Genomic DNA, 16,985 nt, shown 5'->3' with positions numbered 1-16,985 from the left:
ATGGGAAAATATAATTCTGCATTGCCTTTGCTTTGGTTGGGGGGTATGAGTTCAACATACAATGTTCCCTGAAAACAGCGTCTGAGCTTGTTTTTATGTGTGTGTGGGCCCATATACTTTGCATTCTGTATTTTCACTGCAAAATCTATGTATTTGCAACTTCAGAGTTGCCTATGAACACTGACAGAATCTATGTATTTGCAACTTCAGAGTTGCCTGACAAATTTTAAGTGTTAAACATTACCTGGTAAACTCAGTGCTATATTATTTGGATCCGTTGCCACTCAAAATAAACCCCACTAAATTCTTAATTGGGATCTAATTCTTTACATCGCATCTGGCCAGGCACCGTGTCCGGTTCTGGGGTCCCCAGTACAAGAGAGACATGGACTTATTGGAATGAGTCCAGCCAAAGTCACAAAGATGATTCAGGGAACGGAGCATTTTTCATATAAGGAGCAGCTGAGAGCTGGGACTGGTCACCTTGGAGAAGGGGGTTCTTATCACTATAAATACCTGATGGGAAGGAATGAAGATGAGGGAGCCAGACTTCTCTCAGTAGTGCCCCGTGAGAGGACAAAAGGCAATGGACACAAATGAAAACACACATGAAATTACATCTAAACACAAGAAACACGTTTTTTTTACTGTGAGAGTGATCAAACACTGGAATAGGTTGCCCAGACAAGTTGTGGAGTCTCTATTTGTGGAGATATTCAACTGGACACAGTCCTGGGCAATCTGTTCTATCTGAGCCTGCTTGAGCAGGGCCGTTGGACAAGATGATCTCGAGATGTCCCTTCTAACACAAGTGACTCCGTGATTCTGTAAAATCAGAATCATTTCCACAGTTTGAAGCTTTGGTATCATTCATCACAATTCGTGTTATATAGTCTTCTATGAACAGGGCCAAATTGGTCCTTGCAGTCATGTCACTAAACTCCATTTTTGGTTAACACATAGAAAAGACTTTCTATAAACATTTGCCAGCTTCATTATAATGGTAAATCAAAATGGCACTGGAGTTACTGTAGCTAGGTCTTTACAGGGTCTGAAATTTGGACTTCAAAAGAACTGTCTGCATGTTCAAAGTTAAATGTCTGCTTAAGTGTTTTGCTTGAGGGGGTCCTGAATTACAGTGCCGTTCAAAAATGTAATTAGTTATTAAAATCATGTGTAAAGCACTGTTGATTTGATGTACATGATATATAGCTGTAGTAATTATTTAATTAGACATTCATAATGTTGCCATTATGATGCAAAGCAGCTACCACAAAGTATTTGCTGGTTTTGGGGAGGAAACAGACCATCTGTAATGGAAATACTCCATTCCAAAGGCAAGAAAAGGCAATAACGCAAGGCTCTTCCTGGGCAAGTTCTTGGCAGACGGTGTAATTGCCGAGCTCCTCTCTGCATGCAATGGCACACAGACCACAGAAACTTATCTAGGAGCCTACCCAGATCTCCCTAGAACACAAAATAAATTGACAAGCCCTCCCACTCCATACTTTGTCCTCCCCGTCAGAGGACACTGAGAAGGGAAACATCAGACAATTTACTTTAACCTTGTTTTCAACTTTATTTGACGTTACAGGTCACCTGATACATTATTCTTTTTTTCACAACGCCTCCTTCTCAAGGAACTTTTAAGAGTTCAGTATAAACAGAGAATGCCTGACTTGTTACGTGTCTGTACAGTGTTGCTGTTTATCAGTCCCCTGAGATTTTATGCCCACTATAGAGTCTTCATGCTAGCTATACTGTATCTGTTGGATAGGACTATTTTTTTTTAAAAAAGCAGAGGGCATATTCCCAAACACAACAGTGTGTCACAAAGCCTGCAGTTGAGAGCACGATAAGGATTCAGAAGCTGAGCTGAATTCATTTGCAACGTTTGTTTTCAAAGGCTGCTGAGTATATTACGTTATGGTAAAATTAAGTAAATGTCAGGTTGCCCAGAGCTCTTGTATAGGTATGTCTTCTGTTATTACTCAAATTTAAATAAACAAATTTACATTTACTGTACCTTTAGCTGAAGCACCAAGTCCATGCAGTATTTGCCAAGAGGGTTTATGTCGTTCAAGATGAGTGCAATTATAATATCAATCCCATTAGATTCGTGGGTGGCTATGCAAGTCTGCAAGAGAAGGGAGTTGGGGGGAAAGGAGCAGGAGGAGGGGGAAAAAAGGGAGATGGGACAGGTGGAGGGAGGAAGGGAGGGAGGGAGAGCATATGCACATCAGCAAATTTCCAAAACAAAGACCCAGAACTTGAAAGACCTTGTAACAGCAATGAAGCTCCCAGTCAAAGCAGATCAGACTGAAAATGTGCCACAAGAGGTGCTGGGGGAGACATGTGTAGTACAGAACTAGCACTGCCAGTGCTGAAACACACAACTGGAAAAAAGGTGGTGCAAACTAAAACAGGCTTGCAAGTGAATCATGCAGGATTCGGCACCAAGTGGTGCCAGTTAGAGGCAGCAGCCTACAGAAGCTCTGCCAGATTCAGCTGAACACACATGCAGAGACACAAAAAACATGCTTGAACCATAGAATGGTTTGGGTTGGAAGGGACCTTAAAGATCGCCTAGTTCCAAACCCCTGCCATGGGCCAGGGAGCTCAAATGTAGGCACAATCAAATTTGCACACTCAAATTCCAAATTTGCATTCAGCAACCGCATTAGTATTGTTGTTACAGCATGATTTGTTTGCAAAGATTAAGGTTTTCTACAGGCCTCTGGACATGTTCTGCACAGAAGGACATTTCTGGACATGCAATTCAAAACTGTAATTATGACCCAAAGTAATTCTGAAATGCTTTTACAGCAGGAGTCCCAGACCTTCTCGACCTGTAAAGAAGTGTCAGTTATACAAGCCTACAGTATTTTTTTCTAATAGGTTTATAGGACAATAGGATAGGAAAAGGTTTTCAGAAAGACAGATGCAAAAAAAAGAAAATGAAACTGTGGAGCATTTGCCTCTGAAATCAGAGTTGCAGTTGGTGTAAACAAGCATAACTGAAATCCTGAGTGACTTCTCAGCACGTAGGTCTAAGTAATTAACTGTAACTAATCACTCCCATTACCACTGTTACTCAAGTAAACTTGCTGGAGAACAAGTTAACTTGAAACACAGGTTTGGGATTTTTTTCGTCTCCAGTCCTGTAATTATTCATTTTTTAGAGATGTTTTTCCCATTCATTAGTGAATCAAATATCACTGTTTAAAATTTAGTCCACTAAACAATTTTTGTTTGGTTTGGTTTTTTTTTAAAGAATTAAGTAAAGGCTGTTGATCACCAGCAATGGCAAAAGAAGCACTTTGCACTTCATTTGTGCATGCTAATGAAATAGCATTAATACAGCATGCATTTCTTCTTTCAGCTATTTCTAGTTGCACAAGTAGATTGCCTCTGTAACTTCGCCCACCACAAACTTCCCATTGCCAATCCATAGTAAGAATTTTTAAATTTCTTCCACTGTGACAACTTCACTACAGTTCCCTTCAAATATAGCCGCATGTAACTACATCCTTTACCTTTCTGTACTGCCTCAGCATGGCACTAAAGAGACATCTACACAGCTATGTGACTTAAAAAGACTGCATCAAGCAAGGCACAGAAGATTAAAAGCCTGATCTCTAGTCTTATCCATTTCCCTACTGCATCACAATTAAAGATGCTGATAAATAGTATAACAGGATAGGAAGTTAAACTTTGTGGCAGTTCTGTGAATGAAGGAAAGTAAATGTTAGCAACCCATATAAACACCACCAACAGCAAAATGTACGAAAATGAACAAAAAAAGATCATGCATGCAATGTACTTCCACAAAATTGACTTGAAATCCAGTCTCACAAGGTGAGGTGAAAGCCATGGACCCACTGACATAAGGTGAACTCTCTCCAAAAGGACTGGAAACCCTCCATGTAAGCAGACATACTACAGGAAGAAACTATATGGAGTTTTGACTTAAAAGGATTGCTCAGGTCCTATGAAAGCATGAAACGTGTTAAGCCTCACCATACATTCAGGTATGTTCTTCTGCACCCACAAGTTATTTGAGCCCTACCTGGTTTTCATGGCATGGACCTTGGCAATATTCAGTCAAGCTTTCCAGAGTCTGATTCACAAGAGCCACGTTCCTCTCATTGATGTAAAGCCCCAGTAAGCCCAGTCCACCTGTTGTGCTTCCACAGATACAGTCCAAAAACTGAAGGGTCTCACAAACAAGGTTGTAATTTGTTTTATTGTTTTGATGTCTTAAAAAATTCTGGTGGATGGAGAAAAGGAACACAAACAAAACCCAAGATAAAAACCAAGAGAGTTAGGGTCAAGTCAGCAACATGAAAATATTAAAGAGAACAATTTATAACCATGACCACTATATCTTAGGTACTGAAGTACACTACACTGTAGAAAATATATTATACCTTAGTGCAGCAGTTGAGAACCATTACTTGATTCAATCAGTAGAGAAAGGCCTTAGGAAAGCGAACTTCATAAACAGGTGCACTGGCCATAAACATCTTATATACATCCTGCATATATTCCCTATATCCCCATTTTTTATTACAACCCTTCTCGTGGAAGCTTCTTGCCCCACAGCTGAGCAGGTATGGTGGCACATCACGACTGCTCTTTGGCTGTGTCAGCACAGGATGGTAGCTCAGTTCAAACCACCCCCCAGTGCTGCTCAAACACCGCTGGACGTGGCACTGAGGTGTATTTGCAGAAGATCCATTTTGCAAAGGTTGCTATGGGGACGGTAATTTCTACCAGAGGAATCGATAGCAGGGATACACACAGCATCCTAAAGCCTTCAATTGTATTATCTAGGGAAAAGAGCAGTACCCAAACTCTGCCCAGAAACTTCCTGTGATCTTCAAGCCTGTGGTAAGTGATCTACCATTTGTGCCCAGAGACACATACCAACAGGGATGTTTGGACACTTCTCCATTCCACGTGGCTATGCTGCACTCCTCAAGCAATTCTGAGGACATAAACGTGAGCTCACACAAATTGGTTCTTGAAAAGGGTTATTTTACCCCTTGGACGAAAAGAACACGTATTTTAGACACCCCTATTCTGCAATAGGAGCCAGACATAGGTATGTTTTTCTTCTGGTATGAAGTTTCAGCTCTGGTTATACCCCTTTTGCAGCTCAGCACAAAAACACTTTACCTGGAGCTCTCGGTTGTGGTTCTCACACAGCAGCTGAAGAAATCTCAGTATGGGCTGCATGATTGCAATGGCAGGGCTCATGATTGCTTCTTCTGTGGACCTCTCTTCTGCATTTGCAGCATCTGTTCCTGAGCCCATAAGATCTATTTCTGGGTCCACTTCTCTTCTATACACAGAATAAGCCTTGGATGTTGCAGAAGATGCTTCTGTTAACTGTCCTTTCATGCCCTCTTTCAGATGCAGGGTTGAATCCTTTACTGAAAAGAAGATAATTTTCCTTCATTTTTGAAACTCTTTCTCCTCATTTGATTAAACAATAAGAAAACAATAATAATGAATGCAACTTTTTCTTTGTTGGTGCCTAACTTTTCGAAGACCTCTAGGCAACTTACAAAGAATATCAAAGCAACATTCATGCAGGGTTAGCATGTTCCAAACAAACCACAAACCAGAGTGAAACAAAACATTAAAACAAAAAGCCCTACTACTTCTCTCCCATATACAATAAATGATGAGAACAATGGAAGGACCACAGGGTGGGAAATCAGTTCCTGCGCTTGCTCTTGTGAAATACGCCCATTAGCAGCAGCCTCTACTTCTGTTTCTCTAAAAGTATGGTTATATATCTTCTACTGGTGTAAACTGGCATAGCTTCCCTGATTTCATCAAAGCTAATTCCTTGAAATCCAAAGCTTAAGAGGTGGCCTATAATTTAGAGAAAAACACGCAAAAGATGCGCATTAGCCACGATGAATATTACAGGTTATTGATCAACATCACATCGGTGGTGCAGCACGTGCAGCTTGAATATAATGCACTTCCCTCCTCTTTTACATGGGTGCCTCCTTACCTCTCTTTTTGGGAACAGATATGGTTAGGTCACTATCATCATCTTTCTTTTTGCTCCCCAAATCAATAGTGTTCACCGTCACCGTCGATCTTATCTCCTGCTGAGCAGCTTTCATGCGGTCATACAGGACTTTAAAGAATTTTTCTGACTTTTTCTGCTCCTTCAGTTGCTGGTAAGTTGAATACTGCAATAAAAAAATATTCTTCAGATATGAATCTTCTAAGGAAGGAGAAATACAAAAATATGCTATTTGTTGTGAAACAAACGATGAATAATTACTTCACTTACACAGAACAAATGTTGGCCACTGCCTGACCAGTTCTTTCACAAAGTGATATACAAGGCTGGTAACAAAGATTGATGATAACATTTGTAAATTTGGATAAAATGGTGAACGCTGTTATTTGCAACCTTTAAAATGTCACAATAGCACACCTGAAGTTAAATTACTTTGTGACACTCTCCATTTCTCCAGGCATTCTAGAGCTATAATATTATATCTAAAAATAATAGGGAAAAGTAATTGTTATTATGTAACAACAAGAGGAAGCATGAAACATCCAATGCGTAATATTATTGCTTAGATTATTTACATTCTTTGTACTTCACACAGAATTGGAATTAATATTTTAGGTTATTAAGTCCAATCCCTTAGCAGGCCGAGTAACGTTTTCAACAGTTTACAAACTGTGTCTTAAAGTAAAAGCCTTCTACAGACTCTATCAATTATTTTCAGAAAGCTGCAACAAATCTTACTTCTTCAACATTTTCACAGAACCACAGAATGATACAGGGTTGGAAGGGACCTCTGGAGATCATCTAGTCCCACCCCCTGCCAGAGCAGGTCCACCCAGAGCAGGTCGCACAAGAACGTGTCCAGGTGGGTTTGAATGTCTCCAGAGAAGGAGACTCCACCACCTCCCTGGGCAGCCTCTGCCAGGGCTCTGCCACCCTCAAAGTGAAGAAGTTCCTCCTCACATTTAGGTGGAACTTCTTATATTCAAGTTTGTGCCCATCTCCTCTTGTCCTGTCCCTGGGCACCACTGAAAAAAGACGGGCCCCATCCTCTTGACACCCACCCTTTAAGTATTTATAGGCATTGATCAGATCCCCCCTCAGTCTTCTCTTCTCCAGACTCAAAAGACCCAAGTCCCTCAGCCTCTCCTTGTAAGGGAGATGCTCCAGGCCCCTCACCATCTCTGTAGCCTCTGCTGTCCCCTCTCCAGCAGTTCCCTGTCCTTCTGGAACTGGGGAGCCCAGAACTGGTCCCAGTGCTCCAGATGGGGCCTCCCCAGGGCAGAGCAGAGGGGCAGGATGACCTCCCTCCACCTGCTGGTCACACTCTTCCTGATGCCCCCCAGGATGCCATTGGCCTTCTTGGCCACAAGGGCCCATTGCTGGCTCATGGGCATCCTGTTGTCCACCAGGACTCCCAGGTCTTTCTCCTCAGAGGGCACCCCCAACCTGTCCTGGTGCAGGGGGTTAGTCCTCCCCAGGGACACTCTCTAAGGGTCACAGATTGTATTATTTGGCTAAAGCCAAAGAGGGATATAATTCACAAAAGCTAGTATCTGTAATTTAAAGCAGTTACTTTCTAAGGAATGGGATATGGCCAGTTCTCAAATGGCCAGTTTTTCTCTCTTTGGAGACTTTGATAAATGTTCTTACATGTGTCCAGAAAACAATTTAGGTTTTTTTTTGCTATTATAAACTTGAAAGTATTTTAATTTTTAATTTTACAAAGAGAGATATGAAATAGCTGGACATAATGCAAAGACCAGATTACAAAAAGCCCTGTGCTACACAGAAAGGGACAGCTGAAAAATGTTTTCTTCTATTGAAGAGTCTACCCTGTAATATATTGCATAATAACAGGGCATATTTACATTTGTATTATAGGGATACATATTATAGTGATAAACTTCACAGAATTCACAGCAAAAATGTTCTTTTTATTTGTCTCTAGACTACATGTATTTGAAAGTCAGTATGTGCACAAGTAAATGAAATAAGTACCTGTGTTTGTGTATTTCCACCTTCAAGCAACGCGATACCAAGCAAAATGCCTTCTGAGAAAATTCTATCATTTTTGGTGTTTACTATAACATCTATGACTAGTTCCGATGCACCTTCTTTATCCAGAAGGCACTGAATATCAAACATGGTTACCCCAGACTTGTCTGAGTCTTGTCCTGAAAATCCACCTGCAAATCAGACAAATACATACCATTCATGTTTGTTTCATGTATGTATATGAAAATGAATTTATTAGTAACAGTAATTTTGTCTCACGTGCACAGTAGCATCGAAATAAATTAATTTTTAATTTCTGTCTCAGCCAAAATTCCCCTTGACGCAAACAAGACTTTTGTGTGAAACTGCAATGTTGAGTACTAAGAAACAAAACAACTCCATGAACCATTGTTGTGTCACGATATTCAGGCAATAAAGAAGTTGCAAATGACACTGATTTTTCCACCAATCCCTTTTTTTAATTCCCCTGTTGCATATGCTAAACTGTGTGTATGGTGAGTGCTCTGAGATTGCTTTTAAACTTACTTTTCAGCCTCAGGCCTAATCTATACAAAGACTGGGTACTGGTAAACCCACTCTGGTTATGGGTATGACCTTCTAGCTAAATGCTTTTGCCAATATAACTCCTAGACCAATACCATCATAATGCTATTCCTTAAGAATAGAGACTTGAGTTAAACCAAATTAAAGGTGGGGTTTTAAGGGCTTTTGTTAGTTTGTATTAGCTCATTAAATCAACCAGATTTTATTATCACAGATTATCACCTTTCCTGCTATGCTTACTTTTATACAGCTGTAACTGCGTCTACTTAATTAGAAAATATATAGTACTGCTTTAATCTGTCAGTACTGCTTGGATTAAACTGATAAAAATGGATGAGAGCTTATTTGTGATGCAGTCATACAAACACACACGCCCAAAACGTATAGAAAGAGAACTAAAAAAATAGTAAATCTTTCCTCTCTTGTTTGTTAGGGAGCAAAATTTGGTGTACAGGATATTGATACTGTTAACATTACCGGTGTCTACACTGAAATAATCAAGGAAGATCAGCTGGGTAACATTTGGAAATGCCCACAAAGGTGGGCATGTCTTTAATATATGCTGAAAATGCAATGGCAAGCATTTTGACCTGGCTCTATATCTTCCACCTTTCTTCTGATGACATTAATTACTTAGGGTTTTCTTAGAGACCACCCTACAGTAACTCCCTGTGGCTTCTATAACAGCATCATACAAAAAAGTTAGGTTATAAGAGCCCTACAGAGACCATCTACTCAAACTTCCTGCACACGGTAGTTAGAGCAGATTGGTCAGAAATCGTGTGTCGTAAAGTTGTAACAAGAACTGACACATCCTACAGCTTCTTGGGGAAAGAATGCTTGCAAGCAGCTTTTCCTTATATCTTTTGTTTTTCATATATAAATAAAGGATCTGGAATTTCAACAAATTTTTTTCATTTCCAGAAACAGCAGCATCTTTGTTCAAATGTTTTGTGCCGTGCTGAATTTCTGGATGTGGATTTACTGGCAAATTAAAATCACAGAATCGTAGTGGTTGGAAAAAATGGTGTTATGAGTTGGAAATGAATGGAATGATTTACTGGGGGGGGCATGGGGAAGATCTGTACGTCAGTACTGTCAAATGCACACCAGCCATCTGAGACAAAGGCACACAACTTGAAAAAAAGGCAGTCTGATATTACCTCTCTTCTACCTGGTTACAGTACGTGTTCGATTTATTTACCAACCGAATCCCTGGAGCCCTTCCAATGAGCCCGTTAGAAAAAATGGTGCTGCTAATTTTGTTCTCTTTCAATGATGTGTGTTGATTTACCTCCCACTTGTGCAGTTTTGCTGTAGCTGGCAGACAGAGGCCCATTCATGCTGCTTCCATATTCTCCTTTAAAGTAGCGATATAGGAGTATTTTCCTTAAATTGTTGCCCTTTAAGAGAAAGATAAAAATAGAAGAAATTAGAGTTGTGGCCAATTTCCTTTGTTTGAAAAGCAAGCTGTTTGACATAGACACATAATTTATTCGGTCTTCCTGTTACAATTAGTAAGTATACAAATAGTAAAGTTGTCCAGAAAATAAACATCTAATGGTCTTATCTGACAAATCTCACGGGAAGAATTCTAAAATACAGTTGCATAAACTTCCTTTGAAGGTTCTTTTAAACTTATTTATTATAAATAAAATACCTCCAAGTCAATAATTCTTACTGTCTAATCTGTAAGATGTGTATATTGAGACAAGTTCTACAAAGAGCCAATGTTCTGAAGTCAGCGTGTCTGTGCCCTACCCTGACATGGCAGTACTTTCTTCCTATTTTTTGCAGCTGAGTAGTATCACTCTCTTTTCTCTGATCTCAGATAATCCAGTTGATCATCTGAAAGAAGCCACATCACATGAAATATTAAAACAGAGATATGACATTTGATAGAATAGCTTAAAAAGCATTCTCTGTATCTCCTTGTTCCTTTACTTCCAAAACCACAACCAGTCAAAATTTGCATGCAGCTCACTGAAGATCTTCCCTTTCATTTTGCTCATATTCTGCAACACAAGACATGTTGAATTAAGAGTCGGGGGTACCAATTACTTAGCATTTTTATTTTGCCTTCAGTCTCCCAGGAACACCTGCAGTCAACAGTTTTACAGAGTCAGAAGGTGACACAACAACTGTAGGTGTATGTGTAACTTAAGATTTTATAAAGAAAAGAGTATGGCAAGGAATCTGACGATTACCACAGAATCATAGAATGGTTTGGGTTGGAAGGGACCTTTAAGATCATCTAGTTCCAACCCCTCTGCCCTGGGCAGGGACACCTCCCAGGGGAAAAACTGTTCATCTAAATAGCTTGACAGTAAAATGGGATAAATTCTTCCTTACTTTACTCAGCTACTGGTTTAATGAAAACTGGTTCTTAAAAATATGTGTACCAGAACCATTCTCAGTACTAACCAGCTCACCAGCGCCTGCACATTACTGCAGAAGTCACCTTTTCAATCAAAACATCTCTGTGGCCACCACAGACAGCAAGTAGTTGGGGAAGGAAGTCCCAGAAGCGCCTCAGGATGCACTAGCACTCCTGCTTCTCTGTTCAATTAGCAGTATTTCCAAGAGCAACCACACACCACAGTGGGGCTTCACTGCTTTGTGGACCTCAAGGACAATAAGCTTAGGCACCTCAAACAAGTGCCAGAATGCAGTTTTCTGTATCACAGAATCACAGAATTGTGGTGGTTGGAAGGGACCTCAGAGATCATCGAGTCCAACCACAAAAAAACCCCAAAAAACCAACCAACCAACCAAACAAAAAAAAAAAACCAAAAAAACCACACATCCCCCACTACCCACCACCTAAACACACAACAACAACCAAACCAAAAAACCATCACCCACCCACTCAGCAGCCCACGACAAACCAATAATCTTGGGCACTAGAGCATGCCCTGAAGAACCATGTCTACACGTTTCTTAAATACCTCCAGGGATGGTGACTCCACCACCTCCCTGGGCAGCCCATTCCAATGCCTGATAACCCTTTCAGTAAAGAAATGTTTCCTAATATCCAACCTGAACTTCCCCTGGCGTAACTTGAAGCCATTGCCCCTTGTCCTGACATCTGTAACTTGGGAGAAGAGACCGACCCCCGTCTCTCTACACCCTCCTTTCAGGTACTTGTACAGAGCAATAAGGTCTCCCCTCAGTCTCCTCTTCCCCAGACTGAACAACCCCAGCTCCCTCAGCCTCTCCTCGTAAGACTTGTGCTCCAGACCCCTCACCAAGTATGAGTAGCCTGACAACACAAACCAACCATTCTTTCCTAGTTCTCGCATTTTGATGGTTTAATTTGATAATAGTCTACACGGAGTTCCTGCAAACAGCACAGAAAAGTACAAAACCTATAGTAAAATATCAAAAGCTATAAATACAGCGGTTGCAAGAAAAATAAAAACCATCACCTACACATCTGCAGCGCCGGGGAAATTATGAGGTGGATTTTCCAGGTGCGCTTAAGCTAGCGTGCTCTTCACTACAGAGAAAGACAAAGAACCAGATGTTCGAGGACCTCACACAGAGACAGATTCTTCCCCAGCCTAGTTTGTGATGGGGTTTAACCCTGCTTGTATGGACAAGGTGTGCTAACAAAGCTCGTAAGAAATTTAAAGATGGCTAAGAGTACCAGCTTCTCCTGCTCAACGTTATGTCTCCAGCTGGGACCAAACTTGTGTCTCAGAGGAAAAGTGAACCTCATTTTCCCTATCTCCTGAAGACGACAAACATATTATTGAAGTGAAAAAACTTCCAACCAGAATTGATAAACATAGACCAAGAAACAGGATAAAGTCCCTTTACAAACCCTCTCAAGCACGTATATCACAGAAGCATAAAATCATGTCATACATATAGGATCACAGAGCAGAAACTCTTCCTAACTACAGAGTAGGACCCAATCCAGAACGGGCACTGCATTGAGACACGATCTTTTAATCAGAAAGGCTGGCATTTGCCACACCACTTGATTAACCACTCAGCTTGAGGCAACATCTTCACCCAGCAATCTATGAAGTCTGTTGATGACTAACAGTGCCATGGCAAATTATATAAACAGTCACAGTGCAGTCACGGGACAAAACACCAAAAGCCGTCTATATATAGTTAAGAATAATACCCATGGTCACAAGCTTTATTGTTCAATCAAAACAGCCTTTATTTTATCAGGAAGAACACCCGAGACCATGAAATAGCATTTGACTAATAAACTGAATCATTTAGCACTTGGGTCTTATTGCCTGGAAGTAAGCAACTGTTGGTCTAACTCAGATCTTCTTCCCACCTTCAAAGACACCAAAAGAAACAATGATATGAAGATATTTCTCCAGCTGGCTATGGAAAGGGGAATTCTGCTCCACCCATATCCAAACTAAGGCATAGAATCATAGAATGGTTGGAGTTGGGAAGGACCTTAAAGATCACCTACTTCCTCCCTCCTTACCATGGGCAGGGACACCTCCCGCTAGACCAGCTGCTCCAAGCCCCATCCAGCCTGGTCTTGAACACCTCCAGGGAAATGGCATCTACAACTTCTCTGGGCAATCTGTTCTAGTGCCTCACAACCCTCACAGTAAAGAATTTCTCCCCATATATGAAGATATTTCTCCAGCTGGCTATGGAAAGGGGAATTCTGCTCCACCCATATCCAAACTAAGGCATAGAATCATAGAATGGTTGGAGTTGGGAAGGACCTTAAAGATCACCTACTTCCTCCCTCCTTACCATGGGCAGGGACACCTCCCGCTAGACCAGCTGCTCCAAGCCCCATCCAGCCTGGTCTTGAACACCTCCAGGGAAATGGCATCTACAACTTCTCTGGGCAATCTGTTCTAGTGCCTCACAACCCTCACAATAAAGAATTTCTTCCTAATATCTAATCTCAACTTCCCCTCTTTCAGTTTAAAACTATTACCCATTGTTCTATCACTACTCTCCCTCCATAAAGAGGCCCTCCCCAGCATTCCTGTAGCTCCCTTCAGATATTGGGAGGCCAATATAATGTCTCCCCGGAGCCTTCTCTTCTCCAGGCTGAACAAGCCCAACTCTCTAGCCTGTCCTCATAGCAGAGGTGCTCCAGCTCTCGGATCATCCTTTTGGCCATCCTTTGGACCTGTTCCAACAGGCCCATATTGTTCCTGCGCTGAGGACTCCAAAGCTGGACACAGTACTCTAGATAGGGTCTCATGAGAGTGGAGTAGAGGGGTAGAATCACCTTCCTTGGCCTGATGGCAAACACTTCTTGTCCCAAGGAGCAAGTCTCAATTGTTTGGATTTCCGCTCTCTCTCACTCCCTCTCAACCTCCCATGAGTCCAGACAACACAGTTCTCAGAAGCTAAAGTGTCAGAAATCAAAGACATCCTGTTAGAAAAGCAGGAATGTAGCAGAACCTCTGCTTTGCCTGACAGCTGTGCCAAAAACACGTCCTCAGACTGAGCCCACGTATTTGCAAGCTAAGGATATTCATTCCCTTTGTGATGAAGACTTTCCCAAATCTTGTGAAATTAGCTGCCACGGCAAAGAGCAGAAGAACCCAGCAGTATGAAGTGGAGCTGAGAAATGCTCAAACACTCACACAACGTATGGGCAATGTCTGTCACCTCCAGCACATAACTGTGTGAGGCACCATGCTAGAAAAAGTGAAAAGACCCTGCTTCCAGAAAAAACTGCCGATCCTGCTGCCATAGGTGTCTCAGGATGCTTTTATGGGAATGCCAAAAAGAACAAGCCCAAGAACAGCCCCATCACGTGGATGAGACAAACTGCTGCCAGGGCAAGTGAGACAGCCGGGCCATTGATGTCCTCGTAAGGGGTTTCCTAACTTAGTAAAGCCACAAAACTAATATTACCTAAAAGCAAATGATCCCAGCAGTAGCACGAATAAGCAGTTTGCAGCAACTATTACTGACACTCACATTAGTGAAGCAGAGGTCAAAACTAAAAGAACACTTGGTAGCACAGCACTGCCTTCCCTCACTGGGTTTCTACACATGGCACAAGTCCTGACCTTCCAGCTGAATCTCTCCTCTGCTGGCTACAATACGCTTTCTTTTATACCTCTTATTAGGGTATGGAAGTGGCATGTAAACATCACTCAGCTGACTCCAATCCTTCTATAATGGCTAGAACATTGTATAGCTTTGAAAAAAACCCACAATGAAACATAACAGTCTTATTGTTACCCATGAACACCACTGTATTGTCTCTAACAAAAGCTAGGAGAAAGACTGAGGACACAAGAAAGGAACAACTGCTTATTCTTGTTGCAATTTGAAGTAGCTAGGGATTGACAGACAAAAGCATCCAATAGGGAAAAATTATTCCAACAGGAACATATAGACACAAACAAATTACGTTTTCTCAGCCTGTATTTCATTAGACTAGTTGGTCTTTAAACTTGATTTAAATGCCTTAATACAATGGTTTACTCGCTTTCCTTCTCTGAGCCTGCAAAAGGCTGGTTCCACATAAGGATGGGGTGTTCCACACGGGGAGAGACAAGTACCAAGGCTTATCAGGGATGCCCCCATCAGCACCAGGTCACTGTATCACAGAATCACAGAATCTTCTAGGTTGGAAGGGACCTTAAAGATCATCTTGTCCAACCGTCAACCTAACTGACAAAAATAGACACCCACACAACAAACAAGGAGCATCATCACTAAACCAGACCTCCCAGCACTACATCAACCCCTCTTTTGAACACCTCCAGGGATGGGGCCTCAACCACCTCCCTGGGCAGCCCATTCCAATGGCTGACAACCCTTTCAGTGAAAAAAATTTTCCTAATATCCAGCCTGAACCTCCCCTGGCGTAACTTGAGGCCATTTCCTCTCGTCCTGTCGCCTGTGACTTGAGAGAAGAGCCCGACCCCCACCTCTCTACCCCCTCCTTTCAGGGAGTTGTAGAGAGCAATAAGGGCTCCCCTCAGCCTCCTCTTCTCCAGGCTGAATAACCCCAGTTCCCTCCCCCAGCTTCACTGTGTGCTCTGGATGTTGGGTGCAGCCCTTTCACACCCCCGAGGGCAGCCAAAATTTCTTTGTCCTGTCTTACACAGCTTTGCACACTTCTTAAGGAATTGGAATGATATCTGTGATGTTCATAAGGCTGAGCTAGATGATCTGGTGATCACTCCTGGTCCTCATTCTACATTAAAATAACGAAGTGGAAATGGTCAGATTATCGGTGATAAAACAGAAAGGGCAGCCAGGTCCAACAAATATTTCTATGATGATTTTGTGAGTGTATTTCAGTATTAATCACAGAATCACAGAATCTTCTAGGTTGGAAGGGACCTTAAAGATCATCTTGTCCAACCGTCAACCTAACTGACAAAAATAGACACCCACACAACAAACAAGGAACATCATCACTAAACCATACCTCCCAGAATCCAGGAGGGCGCATGAAAATTAGGCATGTTAAGTTTTCAAATATGAATAACTTGCAGCCAAGTATGAAAAGAGCTGGCCGGGATCTCTGGTGTACTCACACAGGTTTTCAGAAAGTTTGGAACAGACTCAAAAGCCCAGAGAGCTGGGAGAAATCTAACATGCAACAATACTCTTAAAAAAGTACACAGGAATAGTTTTTATACTGATCAAACCCACGGAACTGATATCAGTTCTGGTAAAAACAAAGGAATGGCTGATTTTGAGCTCCATTACCACATAATCAAAGGAAGCTACTATAAACCAATAGCAGTTCTGGTACTGGCATCATGTTGTAATAATTGCATTAATACAGATTTAAAAAAAACAGATCTTCTCAAACTCTCGAAGACTATCTTCTGGTTTTGCTAATAATGAAAATATCCCTCTGGTAAAGTTTTATAAACCAGTGACACAATACTGCAAGGCAAAGTCTTTGATTAAGTAGCCCCACAAGGTTAGTTATCAAATGGCTTAGTAGCCAAGTGATTGAGAGAACTCAACATGCAATTTGAAGTAAGAAATCCTAAACAAGTGTACAGGCTTCTGATGGGCAACCTCAGGGAGTATTTATTATCTGCCTGATTTTTTTTCCCCCCGAATGAAATGGAAGAACACAGAAAATAATCAATGCGGTCAAGTCACTGGTAACAATTTAGGCATCGCTTATTAAACTGACTAGAAGCAAACAATATGAGTCTCATTATGTCCAAACCTCTGGACATCCAGTTACAGACATGGTAACAATAAAATGCAGAACACAAAAAATGGAGGACTCTGTTTTTAGGAGGCCATGACTCTGGGGAAGAATGGAAGCTCAAGGAGAAAAATCAGCGGAATGAAAACTCCCCCAAATCACATGATTCTGGGAAGGATAATGAGCTATTAGAAAAGAGAAGAGAAGAGAGGAGAGGAGAGGAGAGGAGAG

At 41.5% G+C, this 16,985-nt stretch overlaps 1 protein-coding gene across 1 annotated transcript in view; it reads right to left on the bottom strand.

The window, feature by feature from the left end:
- The window catches only part of ITPR2 (inositol 1,4,5-trisphosphate receptor, type 2), a 254,914-nt gene that overhangs the window by 79,835 nt on the left and 158,094 nt on the right, over positions 1–16,985 (bottom strand). The window contains exons 37-42 of the mRNA XM_014957035.1: positions 9,903–10,011; positions 8,048–8,235; positions 6,032–6,215; positions 5,182–5,438; positions 4,070–4,270; positions 2,027–2,137 (exon numbers count right to left, since the gene is read on the bottom strand). Coding sequence (XP_014812521.1) covers positions 2,027–2,137; positions 4,070–4,270; positions 5,182–5,438; positions 6,032–6,215; positions 8,048–8,235; positions 9,903–10,011 — 1,050 coding nt within the window. The remainder of the gene's footprint in view (positions 1–2,026; positions 2,138–4,069; positions 4,271–5,181; positions 5,439–6,031; positions 6,216–8,047; positions 8,236–9,902; positions 10,012–16,985) is intronic.

Source organism: Calidris pugnax, unplaced genomic scaffold (genome assembly GCF_001431845.1).
Source record: "Calidris pugnax isolate Ruff unplaced genomic scaffold, ASM143184v1 scaffold189, whole genome shotgun sequence".
NCBI classification, from domain to species: Eukaryota; Metazoa; Chordata; class Aves; order Charadriiformes; family Scolopacidae; genus Calidris; species Calidris pugnax.
Note: the sequence above shows the minus strand (reverse complement) of the source record. Positions and strands in the feature narration are given on the sequence as shown.